At 43.8% G+C, this 21,370-nt stretch overlaps 1 protein-coding gene across 2 annotated transcripts in view; it reads right to left on the bottom strand.

Moving 5' to 3' along the window:
* sardh (sarcosine dehydrogenase) overlaps nucleotides 1–21,370 on the bottom strand; it is a 42,117-nt gene that overhangs the window by 11,610 nt on the left and 9,137 nt on the right. For both annotated transcript variants that reach the window (XM_053241402.1, XM_026942634.3), the window contains exons 7-16: nucleotides 13,284–13,388; nucleotides 10,490–10,619; nucleotides 9,652–9,738; nucleotides 7,327–7,417; nucleotides 6,822–6,963; nucleotides 3,374–3,457; nucleotides 3,046–3,159; nucleotides 2,360–2,498; nucleotides 1,480–1,593; nucleotides 1,001–1,148 (exon numbers count right to left, since the gene is read on the bottom strand). In XM_053241402.1, coding sequence (XP_053097377.1) covers nucleotides 1,001–1,148; nucleotides 1,480–1,593; nucleotides 2,360–2,498; nucleotides 3,046–3,159; nucleotides 3,374–3,457; nucleotides 6,822–6,963; nucleotides 7,327–7,417; nucleotides 9,652–9,738; nucleotides 10,490–10,619; nucleotides 13,284–13,388 — 1,154 coding nt within the window. The remainder of the gene's footprint in view (nucleotides 1–1,000; nucleotides 1,149–1,479; nucleotides 1,594–2,359; nucleotides 2,499–3,045; nucleotides 3,160–3,373; nucleotides 3,458–6,821; nucleotides 6,964–7,326; nucleotides 7,418–9,651; nucleotides 9,739–10,489; nucleotides 10,620–13,283; nucleotides 13,389–21,370) is intronic.

Raw genomic sequence — 21,370 nt, 5'->3', positions numbered from 1 at the left:
AAGACAGTAAGATTACGCAGATTTTGCCATCACACAACAAAAGCAGTCTAGATGTTGCCTCAGCAACGCCACGTGGCCTCAGCCAATCACGTATCAGATCTGAGTACTGTGTAAAATCAGACGCCGTCTCTCCTTTAGCGCTGTCCGTTAGCTGAAGATCAGATACGAGTTGTTAATGAAATCACTCGGAAGCGATATCACGGGCGAGAGTGTGAGACCGGAACAGAGTCAGGGCTGTGTGTTTTCATAAACACTTCATAAACACACATCTGTTCCGACACGCTAATGTTTCATTACAGAAATCAGATCACGTTAACTGTGTCTCACTAGCATTCGTTATTAGCCCTGAGAGAAAATTCCTTTGAGGAACAGTTCTACAGGAACTGCCGCAAAATAAACGACGGCAGACTGAGACGATGCTCGGAACGTCGTCACTGAACTCTTTTTGAACATTTTTCCGACAAGTCTGGTGCTGAGGTTGTTCTCATGCAAAGCTACAGAGCAGCTGAACACGCTAGTCAAGACACTTAACGCTCGTTACATAAATATTAGCTCACAGATGGTCACTGTGAGGGAAACAGTGTTACAATATTAATTAATTATTCATTAATTATTAATTAACTAAGGTATTATAAATGACAAGGTGGTGTGATGAAGCGGAGTAACTAATACCACCCTAAAGTTGAATATTTTCCTATAATTAACCATATATAATTAACTCCTCAGTCTTGAAGATGTCAGAAACCTTAAAGTTAGAGCTTTACCTCTGACTGTTACAAAGCACTGACACTGGAGACTCCTTCCATAAATGTTACATAAACATAAACAAAACATAAACAAAAAATACTGCACCATATCAATGATCTGTGTGGAACGTCTTCCGTACAAGTCCCTGTGAATGAGCTGTTATTACAGAAGTGATGACGTATTAGAACGTACGTAAGTACGTACTTATGTACGTACGTGTGTGTGTGTGTGTGTGTGTGTGTGTGTGTGTCACCTCTTGGGTCCCTGGATACTGAGCATGCCCATGTCCTCAGAGTGATCGATCAGTGTGCAGTTAAAGCCGCGATCCTGCAGAACTGTCATGATGTGACTCCAGTTATGCTGAGCTACACCACCTCCAACAGCCAAGTAATATGCATCATCTACACACACACACACACACACACACACACACACACACACACACAGACCTCTTGAAGGTTTCACCTTGAAGCAGAACACATTTTACACAACAGATGTCTGAACGCATTTATGAAAATGAGCTTTCTTAATAAATATGCCTGCATGTGCTTATGAATATGCGCATACTAATGAGTTCACACGCGTCCTTATTTGGTCTTGCGTTCTTGTGCACTTGCTTGACTTTTTTTTGATTCTTGTGATAAAATCCGATTCTGAAAACTTCTTGTGCTTACGTCAGTTCCGTCTCATTGTGTGTGTGTGTGTGTGTGTGTGTGTGTGTGTTTTACTCACAATTAAATTCAGGAGCCAGTGGGAGGTGGGCGGGGCCAGGCTCCAGGCGACTGACAGTGAGATCCGCCTCAGTCCCACCCTTCTTATTCAGCATGCAGGTGTACACAGTGGAGCCTGGAACATACACACACACACAGGCACACACACAGGCACACACACAGGCACACACACAGGCACACACATACAGGCACACACATACAGGCACACACATACAGGGACACACATACAGGCACACACATACAGGCACACACATACAGGCACACACACACACACACCTGTCTCAGGCACCAGAAGTTAATGTTATACAAGTAGAAGTTTACAGTTTAAGCCTCATTTTTCAGTGACTTGTTGGATGCTGATGATGAATATCATGTTTATGGAAATGTAAAATGAATAACAAATAATTTACATTTATATCAAAGTTTCTGGGAAACGTTACAAACTATATGCAGATTTTTTATTTCAACAGTCGTGTACAAGTTTGATGAAAAATTCAGAGAGAGAGAGAGAGAGAGAGAGAGAGAGAGAGAGATCACAAAACTCCAAACTCTCAAGGAGGAGTATTATAATTTTATATGATGTATTTGATAATTATTTTATTTTTTTTAGTGTGTGTGTGTATGTGTGTGTGTATATATGTGTGTGTGTGTGTGTGTCTAACCGATAGAACCTGGAGTATTATAATTTTATATGATGTATTTGATAATTATTTTATTTTTTTTAGAATATTTTAAATATATTTGGAACCTTTTTGGAATTCTGGATGGATTAACAGGAAATCGGATACAGATACAGTTTTCCCAGATTTCACCCAAATGGAGTGTGTCTGGATTGTGTGTGTGTGTGTGTGTGTGTGTGCTTCTGTGATGTGCATCATCACCTGGCGCTTTGTTGACATCAGCAGTGAACAGCCAATCAGCTGCTTTCTTGGCGTCGGGGCCGGTGAGGTAAAACTTCCCGAAGTAGGACATGTTAAACACGGCTACGGCGTTTCTACAGGCTAAACACTCATCTCTGATCTACACACACGCACACACACACACACACACACTTGTTAGCATGTGCACAAACACATAGTAGGTCTTAACAACAGATCATTGGTCAGGAAATGAGCAAGAATGAAACAAATAAATAAAGAAAGTTAGTATGCGAAAGCTTTTCCCTTTGATTTCTTTAACTGTTTAAGGCTTGTGGCTCTTGAAGGCTGCATCAGGTGCGGCACATAACCCAATAATCACTAATCTTTTAACAAAAAAAAAATCCCAGAAGATATTTTTGGGAAATTTTGCACACCCAGACATGTGTTAGTTTGAATTCTAAATTAAACATTTGAATCATTATCATGATTATCATGAAGAAGACTACAGAAGTGAATTTCCCTGTTTCGAGTTTTTCCCCAAACAAACAGTTCACTGCAGCAGAAGGAAACCAGTAAACAGAGGCTCAGGAGCTCTCAGGAGTGCATCTGTTTCATTTCTGCTCATTTTCTTCTTAAATGAGATTAATATTTGCCTTTTTGCCCAGGAGCGCACACACACACACACACACACACACACACACACTTGCCGTGTCGTGATGTGGAGGAAAGTCGAAGGTGTACTCTTTGCCCAGAAGCTCGTTGTATTTGTAGTCACTATGGTTCGGAATGTCATAAGCACCGTAATAATCATAATCCAGAACCTACACACACACACACACACACACACACACACACACATAGACACACACATAGACACACACATAGACACACACACACTTTTAGACAGCGCAGAAATCATCACCACAATCTCCACAAATTTAACTGGTAATATAGTGCTTGTTTAATACAACGGGAGACAAGTGTGTGTGTGTGTGTGTGTGTGTGTGTGTGTCTGTGTGTATGTGTGTGTCTAACCGGTGCAGGTCCGTCTTTATTGAACCACCCCGGTCTCTCCCAGCCGTGTCTCTCCTGGAACACACAGCCCTGTTCCAACAGCACCTACAGATAGCGAGAGAGAGAGAGAGAGAAAGAGAGAGAGAAAGAGAGAGAGAGAGAGCGAGAGAAAGAGAGAGAGAAAGAGAGAGAGAGAGAGAGAGAGAGAGAGAGAGAGAAGAGAGAGAGATTTATATAAAGGTGTAAGTATTTATGATAATTGTTTACAACACAGCGCTGTTGAATTCTGGATTGTGATTGGTCAGAAGGTCTTGTATGGTGGACTCTCCACATAAACCGGTTAACCGCAAAGAAGCGTAAACTCGTCTGTCCTGAAGCTGTCATAAAACTTTACCTCTGACTGTTACAACGCGCTGACACTGGAGACTCCTTCCATACACATTAAATTCATAACATTTATTCTTCTTATAGAAAACTTCACCATATCAACCATTTTTTAATCCGTGGAGTCAGTGGAGCGTCTGCTGTACACGTCCCTGTGAACGAGCTGTTACTATGGAAACGATAACGTATCAGAACGAGTGTATTAATATAAACCTGCGCTACTGTCAGAGCTGCTGTTATAGAGAACTAATCAACACCTGACGACCAATCAAACGTTACACAAAAGCAAAACTGAAATGATATTTTTGTCTCATCGACCACCTTTGCTTCTGTCTTAGAATGTAACTTTATGCTTAAAAACAGTTGATACACACACACACACTTTCTTAGCTGGTTGCTAAGCGACTTGCTCTCCACCAAGCTCTTTTTACTTAAAATCTCGTTCAGGCTGAAGGACGAACCTGATGATGAGGAGTGTGTGTGGGTTTGTGTGTGAGTGTGAGCGTGTGTGTGTGTGAGTGTGAGTGTGTGTGTGGTCATGACTCACCAATTGTCTTTTTCCTGGTTGAAACCCTGTTATTTATTTCTTTTCATAATAATAATGTGGTGAATTGACGGAGGATAAAAATAATCTCAGAGCTGCCATGTCAATGAATAACCACGGCTAGTTCATGTTTGTGTGTGTGTGTGTGTGTGTGTGTGTGTGTGTGTCTGTGTTTGTGTGTGTGTGTTGATCATTACATCAATTAGCAGGAGTCTGGTAGCAGTTCTACACGAGCTAGAAAAGTGTGTGTGCTTGTATAGCTGTGATGAAAAGAAAGATATTTTCATCTTGTAGTGCCCTCGATAGACCAAACTCTTTCTTTATCATAGCCACGCCCACTAGACATTTAATCTTTTTAAATATTAGCTGAAATTAGATTAAAACGAAACTGGGCGGAGCTTAAAGAGTGCAAATGTCAGGTTGTTACTGACTCACATTACCTTTTCCTATCATAACGGCCAAACGTTATATACAAGAGTGTATAATATAATAACTTCATTGTATTTAAAACACAAATTTACATTATAAAGTGACAATAAATTTGAGCGCAATAGTGTAATACATATTGTCTAAACGATTATCAGAACGTCTGTGATAACTGTGGATGAGAGGAACGCAGGAGAAACATTCGCTTATGTAGCAGCAATACAGTTTTTAAGTGAGGGTGCCAATACTTTTGACACTCCTGCACTTTAGAAAACTTTTCATGTTTGAAACGAAATATAGTATTAAAATCAAAATCACACAGTCTGTGCCTACAAAGGCTTACGCTTTCACTAAATATCACTAAATTCATCTGTTTATAATTATATTATTTCTGTATGTTTGAATAAAGGGTGCTAATACTTTTGCACGTGACTATATATTGAGTGTCCGCTTCATGATGTTTGTTACTGAGAGTCGCTTCTGTGCTGGGACGCGACTCAAACACAACCGGGCAGCGGAATACGCGGTATTTTTGGAAACACTTAAGCACCGTCGTTTTAGCAGTAGCTTAGCAACAAGTCTTACACACACTCTCTCTCACACACACACACACACACACACACACACACACACACACACACAGAGAGAGATAAAGAACCTTGGATCATAGAGGAAACTGAAATAAGAAATATTTAATCCATTTAAATCCCTAAATCCCGTTGGCTTGGAGATAAAAAGCTTTATAGGAGAAAATTATTTCAATAATAATTGAATTTAATAATTCAGTCAATTTGTTGTTTGATGAAGAACAGACGGAGAGACGAGACGAGATGACGGCTGGATCATTTCTCTTCCCGCTTTGCTCCGTGTCACATCATTCCCACGACGTTTCTCACACACTGAGCACTTTATACTACATAATAACTGACAACTGGACTTCGTTACTGTATTTAAGCCTCAGTTACATTGAAAATTAATACTTAAGACACTAATAACATTTCTTTGATACAATACATTAGACTTTCCACATGCTCTTTACAGCGCTCGCATGTCAACCTCTCAATTCAGTCACAATTCTGCACATTTAAAGTTGCTTTATTAACTATACTTATACCACAGCGCTGTTGAATTCTGGATTCTGATTGGTCAGAAAGTGCTGAATTATATTAATGCGCTCGTTATCGTTATGTAATACGTTATCGTTTCTATAGCAACAGCTCATTCACAGGGACTCGTACTGCAGATGCTTCGTATAAACCGATTTTAAAAAAATGTTGATGTGGCGATGTTTTCTGTAAGGAGCGTATATATTTATGTAACGATTATGGAAGGAGTCTCCAGTGTCAGCGATTTGTTGCAAACAGAGATAAAGCTGTAACTTTAAGTTTTCTGACAGCTTCAGGACAGAGGAGTTTACGCTTCTCGCTAACATGACAAGCTGGTTTTTTCGTCTTATTAACATCGAGAGAGAGAAAAGAGAGGCTGGTGAGGAACGACTGTTTAAAGCTGCTAAACGTAAGCAAGAACGGGAAATTTCTCGCTTTGCAAACATTAAATGTAACTATAAAAGGATAAAAGGTTTGACTTTTGTTCTTTAATGTGTAGAAATGAGTGAGGTGTGCTAAGAATGGTCTGAGAGCATTAAAAAACCGCAGCAGGACGAATGGAGCTGCATTCTGACAGACGTACTGAGGAACGTCCCTCACAGTCTCAGCCTCACAGGCTCCGCCCACACACCACACAGCACCTGATATCTTTAGTACATTTTCTGGCCAGACGCTTGACACACCTCAACACACTGAGTTTCTGACTGGTAAACAAACTTTTGGAAACTGACACCACAAGCGTTGCAGAGAAAGCTACAGAAAGATACGATGTGGAAGAAAAGGTTATCTAGTTATTAAAGAGTTTTGTTTAAAGCAGTTAGTGATGTGTAAATGATACAAGAGTCTGTGATTGGTCATCTGCTCGTCCTGTGAAAGTGGGCGGGTCTTAACTGTTTAATGATGGTCTGATCTGAGTTAGAAAGGAAGCAACCCTGTTTTAAACTGTTTTCAGTGTGAACTGGTGTGTGTGTGTGTGTGTGTGTGTGTGTGTGTGTGTAAGTAACAGGACCTGGTGAAATGGGTCCTTCCTCATGTTGCGACTGGCCAGAGGCTCATCAAACAGAAACACCACCGAGTAGTTCTTAGCGTAGGACTCATGACTGCGCTCTCGGATCCAGCGGTTGTTGTTGGTTAGAGAATGGTGGAACCTCCTAACACACACACACACACACACACACACACACACACTCACACAGTTGCATAATCCGTTTGTCAGCATGCAACAAACGCAACAGACCTTGGGATGTCGATACAAGTCAGTGGTAACGATGTCCCATACACTGCACTGTGCGTGTGTGTGTGTGTGTGTGTGTGGGTGTGTATATCTTGCAGCAGCTTTGACAGGCCGTTAGCAAAACAGCAGAAAACACACACACACACACACACACACACACATACAGAGTATATCTGTATCTGTCTCTCTCACTGATTAACAATAATGCTTGTTTAGGCAGGGATTTAGAAACACACACACACACACACACACACACACACACACACACTCTCTTGCGTACCTGATGTCGTAACCGTACATGTCCTTCTCAGGCCGCCCGTGAATGATCCAGTGAGCCAGCTCCTTCCCACAGCCTCCTCCCAGCATCATACCTGTCAATCAAATCCAGTGGCCTGCTAATTAAACACGTCACACAGACAGATCCAGAACTCTGACAACACGTGTTCAGGTCACAGGTCACACTGTGGAACTGTATTTATCCCCAAACAGGAAGTTCTTTCTCATATCTGGAATATCAGGGTGACAACATCAGGTTTATTTACTCATTACCATATTGTTCGCTAAATAAAATGCTAGTTGTAGCTTCCATCTAATATTAGCCAGTGTTAGCATAGAGGTGTGTTGATGTTAAATATTAGCGGGTTGGTTCTCGAGTGGTGCAACAGAAAAGCGTTGTGACTTCGAATCCCGACGATGGCACAGTCATCTGCGGCCGAAAAGCCAAAGGAGCAAAATTCCACACCATCACAGAAGACGAGTGTTTACAGTGAAAAGGTTCATCCCTGGAGGTAAAGAACTCCATTAAAGAGACTCTGCAGGACTCCAAGACTCACCACTCACACCAATCAATATACTGCTTCAGCAAAATGTCAGAGAGAGAGAGCGAGAGAGAGAGAGAGAGAGAGAGAGAGAGAGAGAGAGAAAGAAAAACAGAGACACAGAGAGAGAGAGAGAGAGAGAGAGAGAGAGAGAGACAGAAAAACAGAGACACAGAGAGAGAGAGAGAGAGAGAGAGAGACAGAAAAGAAGAGAGACAGCTAAAAGAGACAGAAACAGAAAGAGTGAGAGACACAAAGACAGAGAGAGAGAGACAGAGTGAGAGAGATAGACAGTCAGAAACGGAGAGACAGAGACACAGAGAGAGAGAGAGAGAGAGACAGAAAAGGAGAGAGACAGCTAAAAGAGACAGAAAGAAAGAAAGAAAGAAAGAAAGAGCAAGAGAGACACAAAAAGAGAGAGAGAGAGAGAGAGAGAGAGACAGAGTGAGAGAGAGAGACAGCTGAAAAGAGACAGAGAAAGAAAGAGCGAGAGAGACAGACAGAAAGAGAGAGAGTCAGAAAAGAAGAGAGACAGCTGAAAAGAGACAGAAACAAATAGAGACAGACAGAGAAAGAAAGAGTGAGAGACACAGACAGAGAGAGAGAGAGAGAGAGACAGAGTGAGAGAAACAGACAGAGAGAGAGAGACTCTTCATCATGCTTTACTAAATAAATACATGAATAAGTAATTAAATAAATGAATATTTCATTTCTGTCGTCTGGAGAACAGAATTATAAGATCACTGAGAAGGACGAATGTGTCGGTCGCCTTAGAAACTCGTCTTCATGCTGCTCAAATCCAGTGAGGCTGCATCTCCAATAGCCTCATATTCACTACATGTGCTCACTACATAGTGGATGACAAGGCTACAGGAAACCAGCGGAGCTAACAGGAAGTAAATACTCTAATGCAAGGAGGGAAAGGTAAAAAGTATGCCATATGCAATTTATCCAAAAAACAGACAGAGAGGCAGCTATAAACACGTCTCTGTCTCTCTGTCTCTCCGGGGGGAGGAGTTCCTGAGAGTTATTTTTTAAACCCGAGGAAAGAGGCGAGTGGGCGGAGCCACCGAACAGACGCAATATTAGGGGACATGAAGGGAACCAGACAGAGAGGACACAAGGTCTCCGTGACTGTGCATACCGATCCTCATCTCACACACGCGCACAGACACACGCCCTCTCTCTCACACACACACACACACACACACACACACACACACACACAGGTTCACCTCTGAGGAATCCCCTGTGTTACAGCACTGTGAGCTCTAATTACAGTTATCTCTACTGAATGTAAAAATCTAATAAATTACATATCAAAGAAAGAAAGAAAATGAGACAGTAATGGAAGAAGTGAAAAATGGAAGGAAGGAAGGAAGGAAGGGAAAAACAAAAAGAAAAAAGAAGGAAAGAAAGAAGACAAAAACAAAGAAAGAAAGAAAAAAGAAAGAAAGGAAAAGGAACAATGATGGATGGAAGGAAAAAAGGAAGAAAGAATAGAGGGTAAATGTAAAAATAAAGAAAAACAAGAGAAGAAAAAGAAAGAAAAAGGAACAAAGGAAAGAAAGAAAGAAAGAAAGAAAGAAAGAAAAAGAAACAATGATGGAAGGAGTGAAGGAAGGAAGGAGTTTAAGCTGCCTTGGTGCTGGTCATATTCTACACCATGCTGGGAATCTCAGAATCTTTGGTGTGTGTGTGTGTGTGTGTGTGTATGTGTGTGTGTGTGTGTGTGTGTGTATGTGTGTGTGTGTGTGTGTGTGCGTGTGTGTGTGTGTGTGTGGTACCTGCACTGTTGAAGCCACATCCCAGGAAGAATCCTCTGACCTCAGGAGCCTCGCCCATCAGCGGCTTGTGATCTGCAGTGAATGATTCTGAAGAGCAAAAAAAAAAAAATATATATACATATTTTGTAATAACATTTATACTTTTAATTAAATTTTTTTAAATAAGAGCCCATTAAAAAGTGGTCCAGCAGATGAACTCCTCCTCACTCACTGTCTGGAGATGAACATTTCCTGTTGATGCCAATTTTTTTTTTTTAGCACAAACTGTAAGTGATTCTGATTTACAAACTGATTCACTGAATCATGTGACAGGAAGATAGAGACCCTTCATGTGAAAAGATTCATTTTACCCTAAAGCAAAAACATTATTTAGTAATTTTTCCTCATAAATACGAAGGTTTTACAGTCATGGTATACCGGCTTCAAAGCCGTATTGTATTTGATTTTCCATCGTCTGTTAAATGAATAAAGCTCACGCGTTTGGTGTCGCTGGCTTTTAGCGTAGCACCCGAAGCCGTATTTACCTGCGGTGTGTGTGGACGTGACCTGGAGCTCCTGCGCTGTGACAACAACATTTCACACCTGTCAGCTCCCATCAGAGCGAGTCACAGCCTCAGGAGCTACAGCCTCGGCCAATCAGCACACACACACACACACACACACACACTGACGTGAGCCAATCTGCAACGAGGTCATGGACAACGTGATGCACAAACTCCACTTCCATCGGTTTCCGAATTCCAGCTATACAGAGTGGATCTGAAGTAGCTCGAGCTGTCGATCGGATTATTAGCGCTGCATACGTGTGCTGCGTCTCTGTACGTCTACATGCATGTACCTGGTCCACAGACGGTGGATTTGATCCCAGTTCGCTCCAGAGCAGGCACTCGGTTAACTGCTCCCTCGATGTGCTGCATGAAGACGTCCCAGTCCAGGTCAAACAGGCTGAAGGCAAATTTATCTGACACCTGTACGACAAAAACCACAGACTTAATGCAACCTGCGCACAATCCGATAAATCACAGACGGGGACAGCAGGACAGCCATTCAGACATACACGGACACTCAGACACTCCTGGACATCCACAGACACAACCACAGATATCCACAGATGGCCACAGATTCACACATTCAACCACAGACACAATCAGAGACACAACCAAAGATGACCACTGACAACAGATGCAACCACAGACAATTACAGACATGACCACAGACACAACCAGAGAAAACTACAGACACAACCACAGAATCACAGGTATAACGATAGTCAGCCACAGACACAACCAGAGAAAACTACAGACACAACCACAGAATCAAAGGTATGACTACAGTCAGCCACAGACACAACCAGAGATGAACACAATCACGTACATAATCACTATCACAGGCACAAAAGACACAACAGCAGAAAACCACAGACGTGCACAGACACAAACGTGGATGACTACAGACACAACCAGATAACTGTAGACATAATCACAAATGACCAGACACGCAAACACCCACAAAGACAGATACAACCACAGACAATTATAGATGCAATCACAGACATAACCACAATGAAATACATGAGATGATAATTAGACACATGAACACATTGACTCCAACAGACACAACAGCAGACAACCACAGACGACCGGAGCAACAAGCACAGACAACTAGACACACAATCAGATGACCACAAACACAACCACACACGCAACTTCAGAAAACTGTAGAAACAACCATAGATGACCACAAACACAACCTCAGACAACTATAGACACCAAACACCCACAGACACAGACAATTACAGACATAACCACAGATGACCAAATACCCAAACTCCCAAAAAACAGCCAAAGACACAATCATAGATGACCAGGCACTCACAGACACAACCACAGATGACCAAAAATACAACCTCAGACAGCTACAGAAACAAACATAGTTGACCAGACACCCAAACACTCACAGACACACCCACAGACCTGACCACACAACCACAGATACAACCACAGACACACCCACAGACCTGACCACACAACCACAGATACAACCACAGACACACCTACAGACCTGACCACACAACCACAGATACAACCACAGACACACCTGCAGACCTGACCACACAACCACAGATACAACCACAGACACACCCACAGACCTGACCACACAACCACAGATACAACCACAGACACACCCGCAGTCCTGACCACACAACCACAGAGACAACCACAGACACACCTGCAGACCTGACCACACAACCACAGATACAACCACAGACACACCCGCAGACCTGACCACACAACCACAGATACAACCACAGACACACCCACAGACCTGACCAAACAACCACATATACAAACACAGACACACCCACAGACCTGACCACACAACCACAGATACAACCACAGACACACCCACAGACCTGACCACACAACCACAGAGACAACCACAGACACACCCACAGACCTGACCACACAACCACAGAGACAACCACAGACACACCCGCAGACCTGACCACACAACCACAGATACAACCACAGACACACCCGCAGACCTGACCACACAACCACAGATACAACCACAGACACACCCGCAGACCTGACCACACAACCACAGATACAACCACAGACACACCCGCAGACCTGACCACACAACCACAGACACACCCACAGACACACCCGCAGACCTGACCACACAACCACAGATACAACCACAGACACACCTGCAGACCTGACCACACAACCACAGATACAACCACAGACACACCCGCAGACCTGACCACACAACCACAGATACAACCACAGACACACCCACAGACCTGACCACACAATCACAGACCCAACCACAGACACACCCGCAGACCTGACCACACAACCACAGATACAACCACAGACACACCCGCAGACCTGACCACACAACCACAGATACAACCACAGACACACCCGCAGACCTGACCACACAATCACAGACCCAACCACACAACCAGGTATCCACAGACAATCAGACACAAACACAGCAAAAACAACCAACAGCCACATGCCCAAGGAACAACCACAAATATCCACACACAACCGGATGCGTACAAGCACCCACAGACACCTACAGATGTGTACAGACTGGCAGAGACAACCTCAAACAGAATCACACACTCACTCACAGTCACACACACACACACACACACACACACACACACACAACTACAGATGCATACAAACACAGACATGCCGCAACTTGTTTAGATGCGCACGGGCCTTCACAGGCACCAGACAGCTCCTCAGCAGGCAATTAACTCGTCTGTGATATGGTCAAGAACAAGACAGAAAAAGCATTCTATGCCAAACTGTTTGTCATACACACACAGTAATCTGTGTGGAGCACTTCGTCATGCCAAACACACACACACACACACACACACACACATCATGGTGTAAGAGACACAAATATTCCAAAAGTGAAACTTTAACTTGAGTGAGCCTGTGCTGCTGTCGTGACTGAAATGGGATAAAAACTCCCACACAATGACTGAAATTAGAAATGTGCAAACACTCGCACATCCCACCCAGAAACACTGCAGCTTTAAACAAGCGTTTTTTTCCCGACTGTGTGTGTAAAGTGACAGCGACCCCCTGCAGGACACTCACCTCGTCCCAGAAGATGGGGTTCTGCTCGTAGCCTCCCACAGAGAGAGCGTCGCCCTGCAGACGAAGGTAGACCGAGGCGTCGTGGTCCCGCACGTTGGGCATGTTCTGGAAAAAATACACAAACGAAATCACGTTCATTAAAACAGGACCAGCTTTGGAGGGAAAAATGTGATTATGAGTGAGGCGCGTTACCAAATTAACTAAATTAATCAAACACGTGTAAATTAAGTTGTAATCCTGGATTCTGATTGGTCGGAAGGTGTTGATTAATTTTCTATAACAGCAGCTCTGACAGTAGTGCAGGTTTATGTTATCGCGCTCATTATAATACGTTATTGTTTCTCAATTCAATTCAAATTTTTTTATAAAGCACTTGCTGTACAATTACAAAAAATACAATATCATATAAAGAAAAAAAGAAATGAAAATTAAAAACACATAAAACACCACAAATTTGTATAGTATGTTTCTAGGTTTCTATAGTAACAGCTAACGTAAATGGATTTTAAAAATGGTTGATATGGTGAAGTTTTCCATATGGAGAGTAAATGTTTAACACTGGAAGGAGTCTCCAGTGTCAGCGCTTTGTAACAGTCAGAGGCAAAGCTGTAACTTTAAGTTTTCCGACATCTTCAGTACAGAGAAGTTTATGCTTCTTTGCGGTTTCTCGGTAACATGACAAGCTGCGTTTTGTTTTTTTTGACTTATTAACTTCAAGAGAGAGAAAAAAAGAGAGGCTGGTGAAGGAACGACTGTTTATAGCTGCTATAACATAAGTGAGACCAGGAACAAACTTGTTTCATGTAGATGAAAAGTAACTATAAACAGACAAAAAGTAGAAAAGTAACATACAATGTGACTATTTTTATATTATTATTATTATTAACATTATTTATTGTTTTTATTGTTTTATTGGTGTGCTTGGTTTAGTCTCTCTGCACTGATCAGATGTGGCGCTTCAATTTCATTGTACTGCTGTTCAATGACAATAAAGCTTCTAAAATCTAAATCTAAGAATATGTCATTGTATAAAAAACACACTGTAATCGGTGGTATATTGTTGTGGTATAAGAGAAATAAAACACTTGGGGGTGTGCTGTTATAAGAAATGAATCAACTTCGGGATGGTAGCAGTAACTCCACTTCATTATACCACCCTTTTGTGGATTATTTTCCTACAGCATGACACTGAGTTTTTTTTTTTTTTTATTCCTGACATGTACCAAGAACATTATTTTCCCTGAAACTTTTTCATTTTGGAATACAGAGCGAAGTAACAATGCTGCAGTTTTTACAACTTTACATAATAGTTTTAAAAAACACATATAAACCGTCACAATACACAGTAATATCCTGTTGTTCACCAATTTTTCCAAAATCCCACAATTTTTCCCCCTGCTGCACACAGTCATACACACACAAACCTTTTTAAACACAAACATTAAAGAAATCATCGTACAGAATGAATCTAGAAGATGGATTAAAGACACATGACCCTAGTCGGTTGTGTTTGCTCAGCCTGATGGTCCATGTGAAGTGCGCACTAGTTTAAGGGCTTAATTTGCTCAGATCAGTGAGCTTCTGTTCTCTCGATTCATCATCATGCTCATATGTCAATTAGCATGCGGGCGACATGAGAACACTGCAGACTGCTAGCGAGATGAACGACGCGAAACACAGCAGCTACTGTAATGCTGAGAGCGAGAGAGAGAGAGCGGACATCTGGTGGACAGAGCTACTGAAACCTCACACACACACACACACACACACACACACACATGCTCTCTCGCAGCAGGGAGGTTGCATAATGTTAGCTGAGGCTTTCAGCTGTGGAGAAGCACGATTTCACGGTGCCTGTTGTGTTTTTGCTGGTGCAGTGTGAAAGCTGTGTTATTGCATAAGGAGGGATAAGAATAACAGTGTCACTTTATTCTGAGACACTCACCACCCACACACACAGAGTGAGACAGAGAGAGAGAGACACACACAACCACACACACACACACACACACACACACACACACACACACACACACACACACAGCTGCTACAAAAAATAAAATGGACAGAATTTCATGTGTGAGGAGGAAAGCAAGACAATGTAAGAGATAGACCAAGAAAGAATTAAGAAACGAAAAGAGAGAAAGAATTATGGAGAATATTTACGAAGAGGACTTTACTTTGTGGGGAGGGGGATGGGGGCGGTGTTTGGGTGTCACGAAGAACATTATGGGGACATGTTACGGGGGAGTGTTACGGGGGAATTTAGGGGGCGGAGTTACTGGGTGACGTTACGGGGGGCCTTACACAGAAGAGAGTTACAGGGGAGTGTGAAAGAGACATTACAAACAGATGTTACAGAGAGGGTGTTACGCAGGGAAAAGTACTGTTACACATGGAATGGTACAGAAGGTATGTTACTGTTACAGAGGAGATGTTACTAATCCAGAAGAAATAATTATGCATGTGATGGGTAATTACGCACGGAGAGTGTTACAGATGGGAGATTAGAAAAAGGATAATACAGGTGGGACAGTACAGAGAGGACAGTACAGAGGTGACATTATAAGAAGATATGTTATGGAAGGGAGGGTACAGAGGGGATGGTGTAGTTACAGAGGGGACAGATGGATATGTTACAGAAGGGAGGGTACAGAGAGGGTGGTGTAGTTACAGAGGGGACAGATGGATATGTTACAGAAGGGAGGGTACAGAGGGGATGGTGTAGTTACAGAGGGGACAGATGGATATGTTACAGAGAGGAAGGTACAGAGGGGGTGGTGTAGTTACAGAAGGGACAGATGGATATGTTACAGAAGGGAGAATAGAGAGGGGATGGTGTAGTTACAGAGGGGACAGATGGATATGTTACAGAAGGGAGAATAGAGAGGGGGTGGTGTAGTTACAGAGGGGACAGATGGATATGTTACAGAGAGGAAGGTACAGAGGGGGTGGTGTAGTTACAGAGGGGACAGATGGATATGTTACAGAAGGGAGGGTACAGAGAGGGTGGTGTAGTTACAGAAGGGACAGATGGATATGTTACAGAAGGGAGAATAGAGAGGGGATGGTGTAGTTACAGAGGGGACAGATGGATATGTTACAGAGAGGAAGGTACAGAGAGGGTGGTGTAGTTACAAAGGGGACAGATGGATATGTTACAGAAGGGAGGGTACAGAGGGATGGTGTGGTTACAGAGGGGACAGATGGATATGTTACAGAAGGGAAGGTACAGAGGGGGTGGTGTAGTTACAGAGGGGACAGATGGATATGTTACAGAAGAGAAGGTACAGAGGGGGTGGTGTAGTTACAGAGGGGACAGATGGATATGTTACAGAAGGAAGGTATAGAGGGGATGGTGTAGTTACAGAGGGGACAGATGGATATGTTACAGAAGGGAGGGTACAGAGGGGGTGGTGTAGTTACAGAGGGGACAGATGGATATGTTACAGAAGGAAGGTACAGAGAGGGTGGTGTAGTTACAGAGGGGACAGATGGATATGTTACAAAAGGGAAGGTACAGAGAGGGTGGTGTAGTTACAGAAGGGACAGATGGATATGTTACAGAAGGGAGGGTACAGAGGGATGGTGTGGTTACAGAGGGGACAGATGGATATGTTACAGAAGGGAGGGTACAGAGGGATGGTGTAGTTACAGAAGGGACAGATGGATATGTTACAGAAGGGAAGGTACAGAGGGGATGGTGTAGTTACAGAGGGGACAGATGGATATGTTACAGAAGGGAGAATAGAGAGGGGGTGGTGTAGTTACAGAGGGGACAGATGGATATGTTACAGAAGGGAGGGTACAGAGAGGATGGTGTAGTTACAGAGGGGACAGATGGATATGTTACAGAAGGGAGGGTACAGAGGGGATGGTGTAGTTACAGAGGGGACAGATGGATATGTTACAGAAGGGAGAATAGAGAGGGGGTGGTGTAGTTACAGAGGGGACAGATGGATATGTTACAGAAGGAAGGTACAGAGGGGATGGTGTAGTTACAGAGGGGACAGATGGATATGTTACAGAAGGGAGGGTACAGAGGGGATGGTGTAGTTACAGAGGGGACAGATGGATATGTTACAGAAGGAAGGTACAGAGGGGATGGTGTAGTTACAGAGGGGACAGATGGATATGTTACAGAAGGGAAGGTACAGAGAGGGTGGTGTAGTTACAGAAGGGACAGATGGATATGTTACAGAAGGGAAGGTACAGAGGGGATGGTGTAGTTACAGAGGGGACAGATGGATATGTTACAGAAGGGAGGGTACAGAGGGGATGGTGTAGTTACAGAGGGGACAGATGGATATGTTACAGAAGGGAGAATAGAGAGGGGGTGGTGTAGTTACAGAGGGGACAGATGGATATGTTACAGAAGGGAGGGTACAGAGGGGATGGTGTAGTTACAGAGGGGACAGATGGATATGTTACAGAAGGGAGGGTACAGAGGGGATGGTGTAGTTACAGAGGGGACAGATGGATATGTTACAGAAGGGAGAATAGAGAGGGGGTGGTGTAGTTACAGAGGGGACAGATGGATATGTTACAGAAGGAAGGTACAGAGGGGATGGTGTAGTTACAGAGGGGACAGATGGATATGTTACAGAAGGGAGGGTACAGAGGGGATGGTGTAGTTACAGAGGGAACAGATGGATATGTTACAGAAGGAAGGTACAGAGGGGATGGTGTAGTTACAGAGGGGACAGATGGATATGTTACAGAAGGGAAGGTACAGAGAGGGTGGTGTAGTTACAGAAGGGACAGATGGATATGTTACAGAAGGGAAGGTACAGAGGGGATGGTGTAGTTACAGAGGGGACAGATGGATATGTCACAGAAGGGAAGGTACAGAGGGGATGGTGTAGTTACAGAGGGGACAGATGGATATGTTACAGAAGGGAGAATAGAGAGGGGGTGGTGTAGTTACAGAGGGGACAGATGGATATGTTACAGAAGGAAGGTACAGAGGGGATGGTGTAGTTACAGAGGGGACAGATGGATATGTTACAGAAGGAAGGTACAGAGGGGATGGTGTAGTTACAGAGGGGACAGATGGATATGTTACAGAAGGAAGGTACAGAGGGGATGGTGTAGTTACAGAGGGGACAGATGGATATGTTACAGAAGGAAGGTACAGAGGGGATGGTGTAGTTACAGAGGGGACAGATGGATATGTTACAGAGAGGAAGGTACATAGGGGGTGGTGTAGTTACAGAGGGGACAGATGGATATGTTACAGAAGGGAGGGTACAGAGGGGATGGTGTAGTTACAGAGGGGACAGATGGATATGTTACAGAGAGGAAGGTACATAGGGGGTGGTGTAGTTACAGAGGGGACAGATGGATATGTTACAGAAGGAAGGTACAGAGGGGGTGGTGTAGTTACAGAGGGGACAGATGGATATGTTACAGAAGGAAGGTACAGAGGGGATGGTGTAGTTACAGAGGGGACAGATGGATATGTTACAGAAGGAAGGTACAGAGGGGATGGTGTAGTTACAGAGGGGACAGATGGATATGTTACAGAAGGAAGGTACAGAGGGGATGGTGTAGTTACAGAGGGGACAGATGGATATGTTACAGAAGGGAGGGTACAGAGGAATGGTGTAGTTACAGAGGGGACAGATGGATATGTTACAGAGAGGAAGGTACAGAGGGGATGGTGTAGTTACAGAGGGGACAGATGGATATGTTACAGAAGGAAGGTACAGAGGGGATGGTGTAGTTACAGAGGGGACAGATGGATATGTTACAGAAGGGAGGGTACAGAGGGGATGGTGTAGTTACAGAGGGGACAGATGGATATGTTACAGAAGGAAGGTACAGAGGGGATGGTGTAGTTACAGAGGGAACAGATGGATATGTTACAGAAGGAAGGTACAGAGGGGATGGTGTAGTTACAGAGGGGACAGATGGATATGTTACAGAAGGGAAGGTACAGAGAGGGTGGTGTAGTTACAGAAGGGACAGATGGATATGTTACAGAAGGGAAGGTACAGAGGGGATGGTGTAGTTACAGAGGGGACAGATGGATATGTCACAGAAGGGAAGGTACAGAGGGGATGGTGTAGTTACAGAGGGGACAGATGGATATGTTACAGAAGGGAGAATAGAGAGGGGGTGGTGTAGTTACAGAGGGGACAGATGGATATGTTACAGAAGGAAGGTACAGAGGGGATGGTGTAGTTACAGAGGGGACAGATGGATATGTTACAGAAGGAAGGTACAGAGGGGATGGTGTAGTTACAGAGGGGACAGATGGATATGTTACAGAAGGAAGGTACAGAGGGGATGGTGTAGTTACAGAGGGGACAGATGGATATGTTACAGAAGGAAGGTACAGAGGGGATGGTGTAGTTACAGAGGGGACAGATGGATATGTTACAGAGAGGAAGGTACATAGGGGGTGGTGTAGTTACAGAGGGGACAGATGGATATGTTACAGAAGGGAGGGTACAGAGGGGATGGTGTAGTTACAGAGGGGACAGATGGATATGTTACAGAGAGGAAGGTACATAGGGGGTGGTGTAGTTACAGAGGGGACAGATGGATATGTTACAGAAGGAAGGTACAGAGGGGGTGGTGTAGTTACAGAGGGGACAGATGGATATGTTACAGAAGGAAGGTACAGAGGGGATGGTGTAGTTACAGAGGGGACAGATGGATATGTTACAGAAGGAAGGTACAGAGGGGATGGTGTAGTTACAGAGGGGACAGATGGATATGTTACAGAAGGAAGGTACAGAGAGGGTGGTGTAGTTACAGAGGGGACAGATGGATATGTTACAAAAGGGAAGGTACAGAGAGGGTGGTGTAGTTACAGAAGGGACAGATGGATATGTTACAGAAGGGAGGGTACAGAGGGATGGTGTGGTTACAGAGGGGACAGATGGATATGTTACAGAAGGGAGAATAGAGAGGGGGTGGTGTAGTTACAGAGGGGACAGATGGATATGTTACAGAAGGGAGGGTACAGAGGGGATGGTGTAGTTACAGAGGGGACAGATGGATATGTTACAGAAGGGAGGGTACAGAGGGGATGGTGTAGTTACAGAGGGGACAGATGGATATGTTACAGAAGGGAGAATAGAGAGGGGGTGGTGTAGTTACAGAGGGGACAGATGGATATGTTACAGAAGGAAGGTACAGAGGGGATGGTGTAGTTACAGAGGGGACAGATGGATATGTTACAGAAGGGAGGGTACAGAGGGGATGGTGTAGTTACAGAGGGGACAGATGGATATGTTACAGAAGGAAGGTACAGAGGGGATGGTGTAGTTACAGAGGGGACAGATGGATATGTTACAGAAGGGAAGGTACAGAGAGGGTGGTGTAGTTACAGAAGGGACAGATGGATATGTTACAGAAGGGAAGGTACAGAGGGGATGGTGTAGTTACAGAGGGGACAGATGGATATGTTACAGAAGGGAGGGTACAGAGGGGATGGTGTAGTTACAGAGGGGACAGATGGATATGTTACAGAAGGGAGAATAGAGAGGGGGTGGTGTAGTTACAGAGGGGACAGATGGATATGTTACAGAAGGGAGGGTACAGAGGGGATGGTGTAGTTACAGAGGGGACAGATGGATATGTTACAGAAGGGAGGGTACAGAGGGGATGGTGTAGTTACAGAGGGGACAGATGGATATGTTACAGAAGGGAGAATAGAGAGGGGGTGGTGTAGTTACAGAGGGGACAGATGGATATGTTACAGAAGGAAGGTACAGAGGGGATGGTGTAGTTACAGAGGGGACAGATGGATATGTTACAGAAGGGAGGGTACAGAGGGGATGGTGTAGTTACAGAGGGAACAGATGGATATGTTACAGAAGGAAGGTACAGAGGGGATGGTGTAGTTACAGAGGGGACAGATGGATATGTTACAGAAGGGAAGGTACAGAGAGGGTGGTGTAGTTACAGAAGGGACAGATGGATATGTTACAGAAGGGAAGGTACAGAGGGGATGGTGTAGTTACAGAGGGGACAGATGGATATGTCACAGAAGGGAAGGTACAGAGGGGATGGTGTAGTTACAGAGGGGACAGATGGATATGTTACAGAAGGGAGAATAGAGAGGGGGTGGTGTA

This window comes from Pangasianodon hypophthalmus, chromosome 17 (genome assembly GCF_027358585.1).
Source record: "Pangasianodon hypophthalmus isolate fPanHyp1 chromosome 17, fPanHyp1.pri, whole genome shotgun sequence".
In the NCBI taxonomy this organism is placed as follows: domain Eukaryota; kingdom Metazoa; phylum Chordata; class Actinopteri; order Siluriformes; family Pangasiidae; genus Pangasianodon; species Pangasianodon hypophthalmus.
Note: the sequence above shows the minus strand (reverse complement) of the source record. Positions and strands in the feature narration are given on the sequence as shown.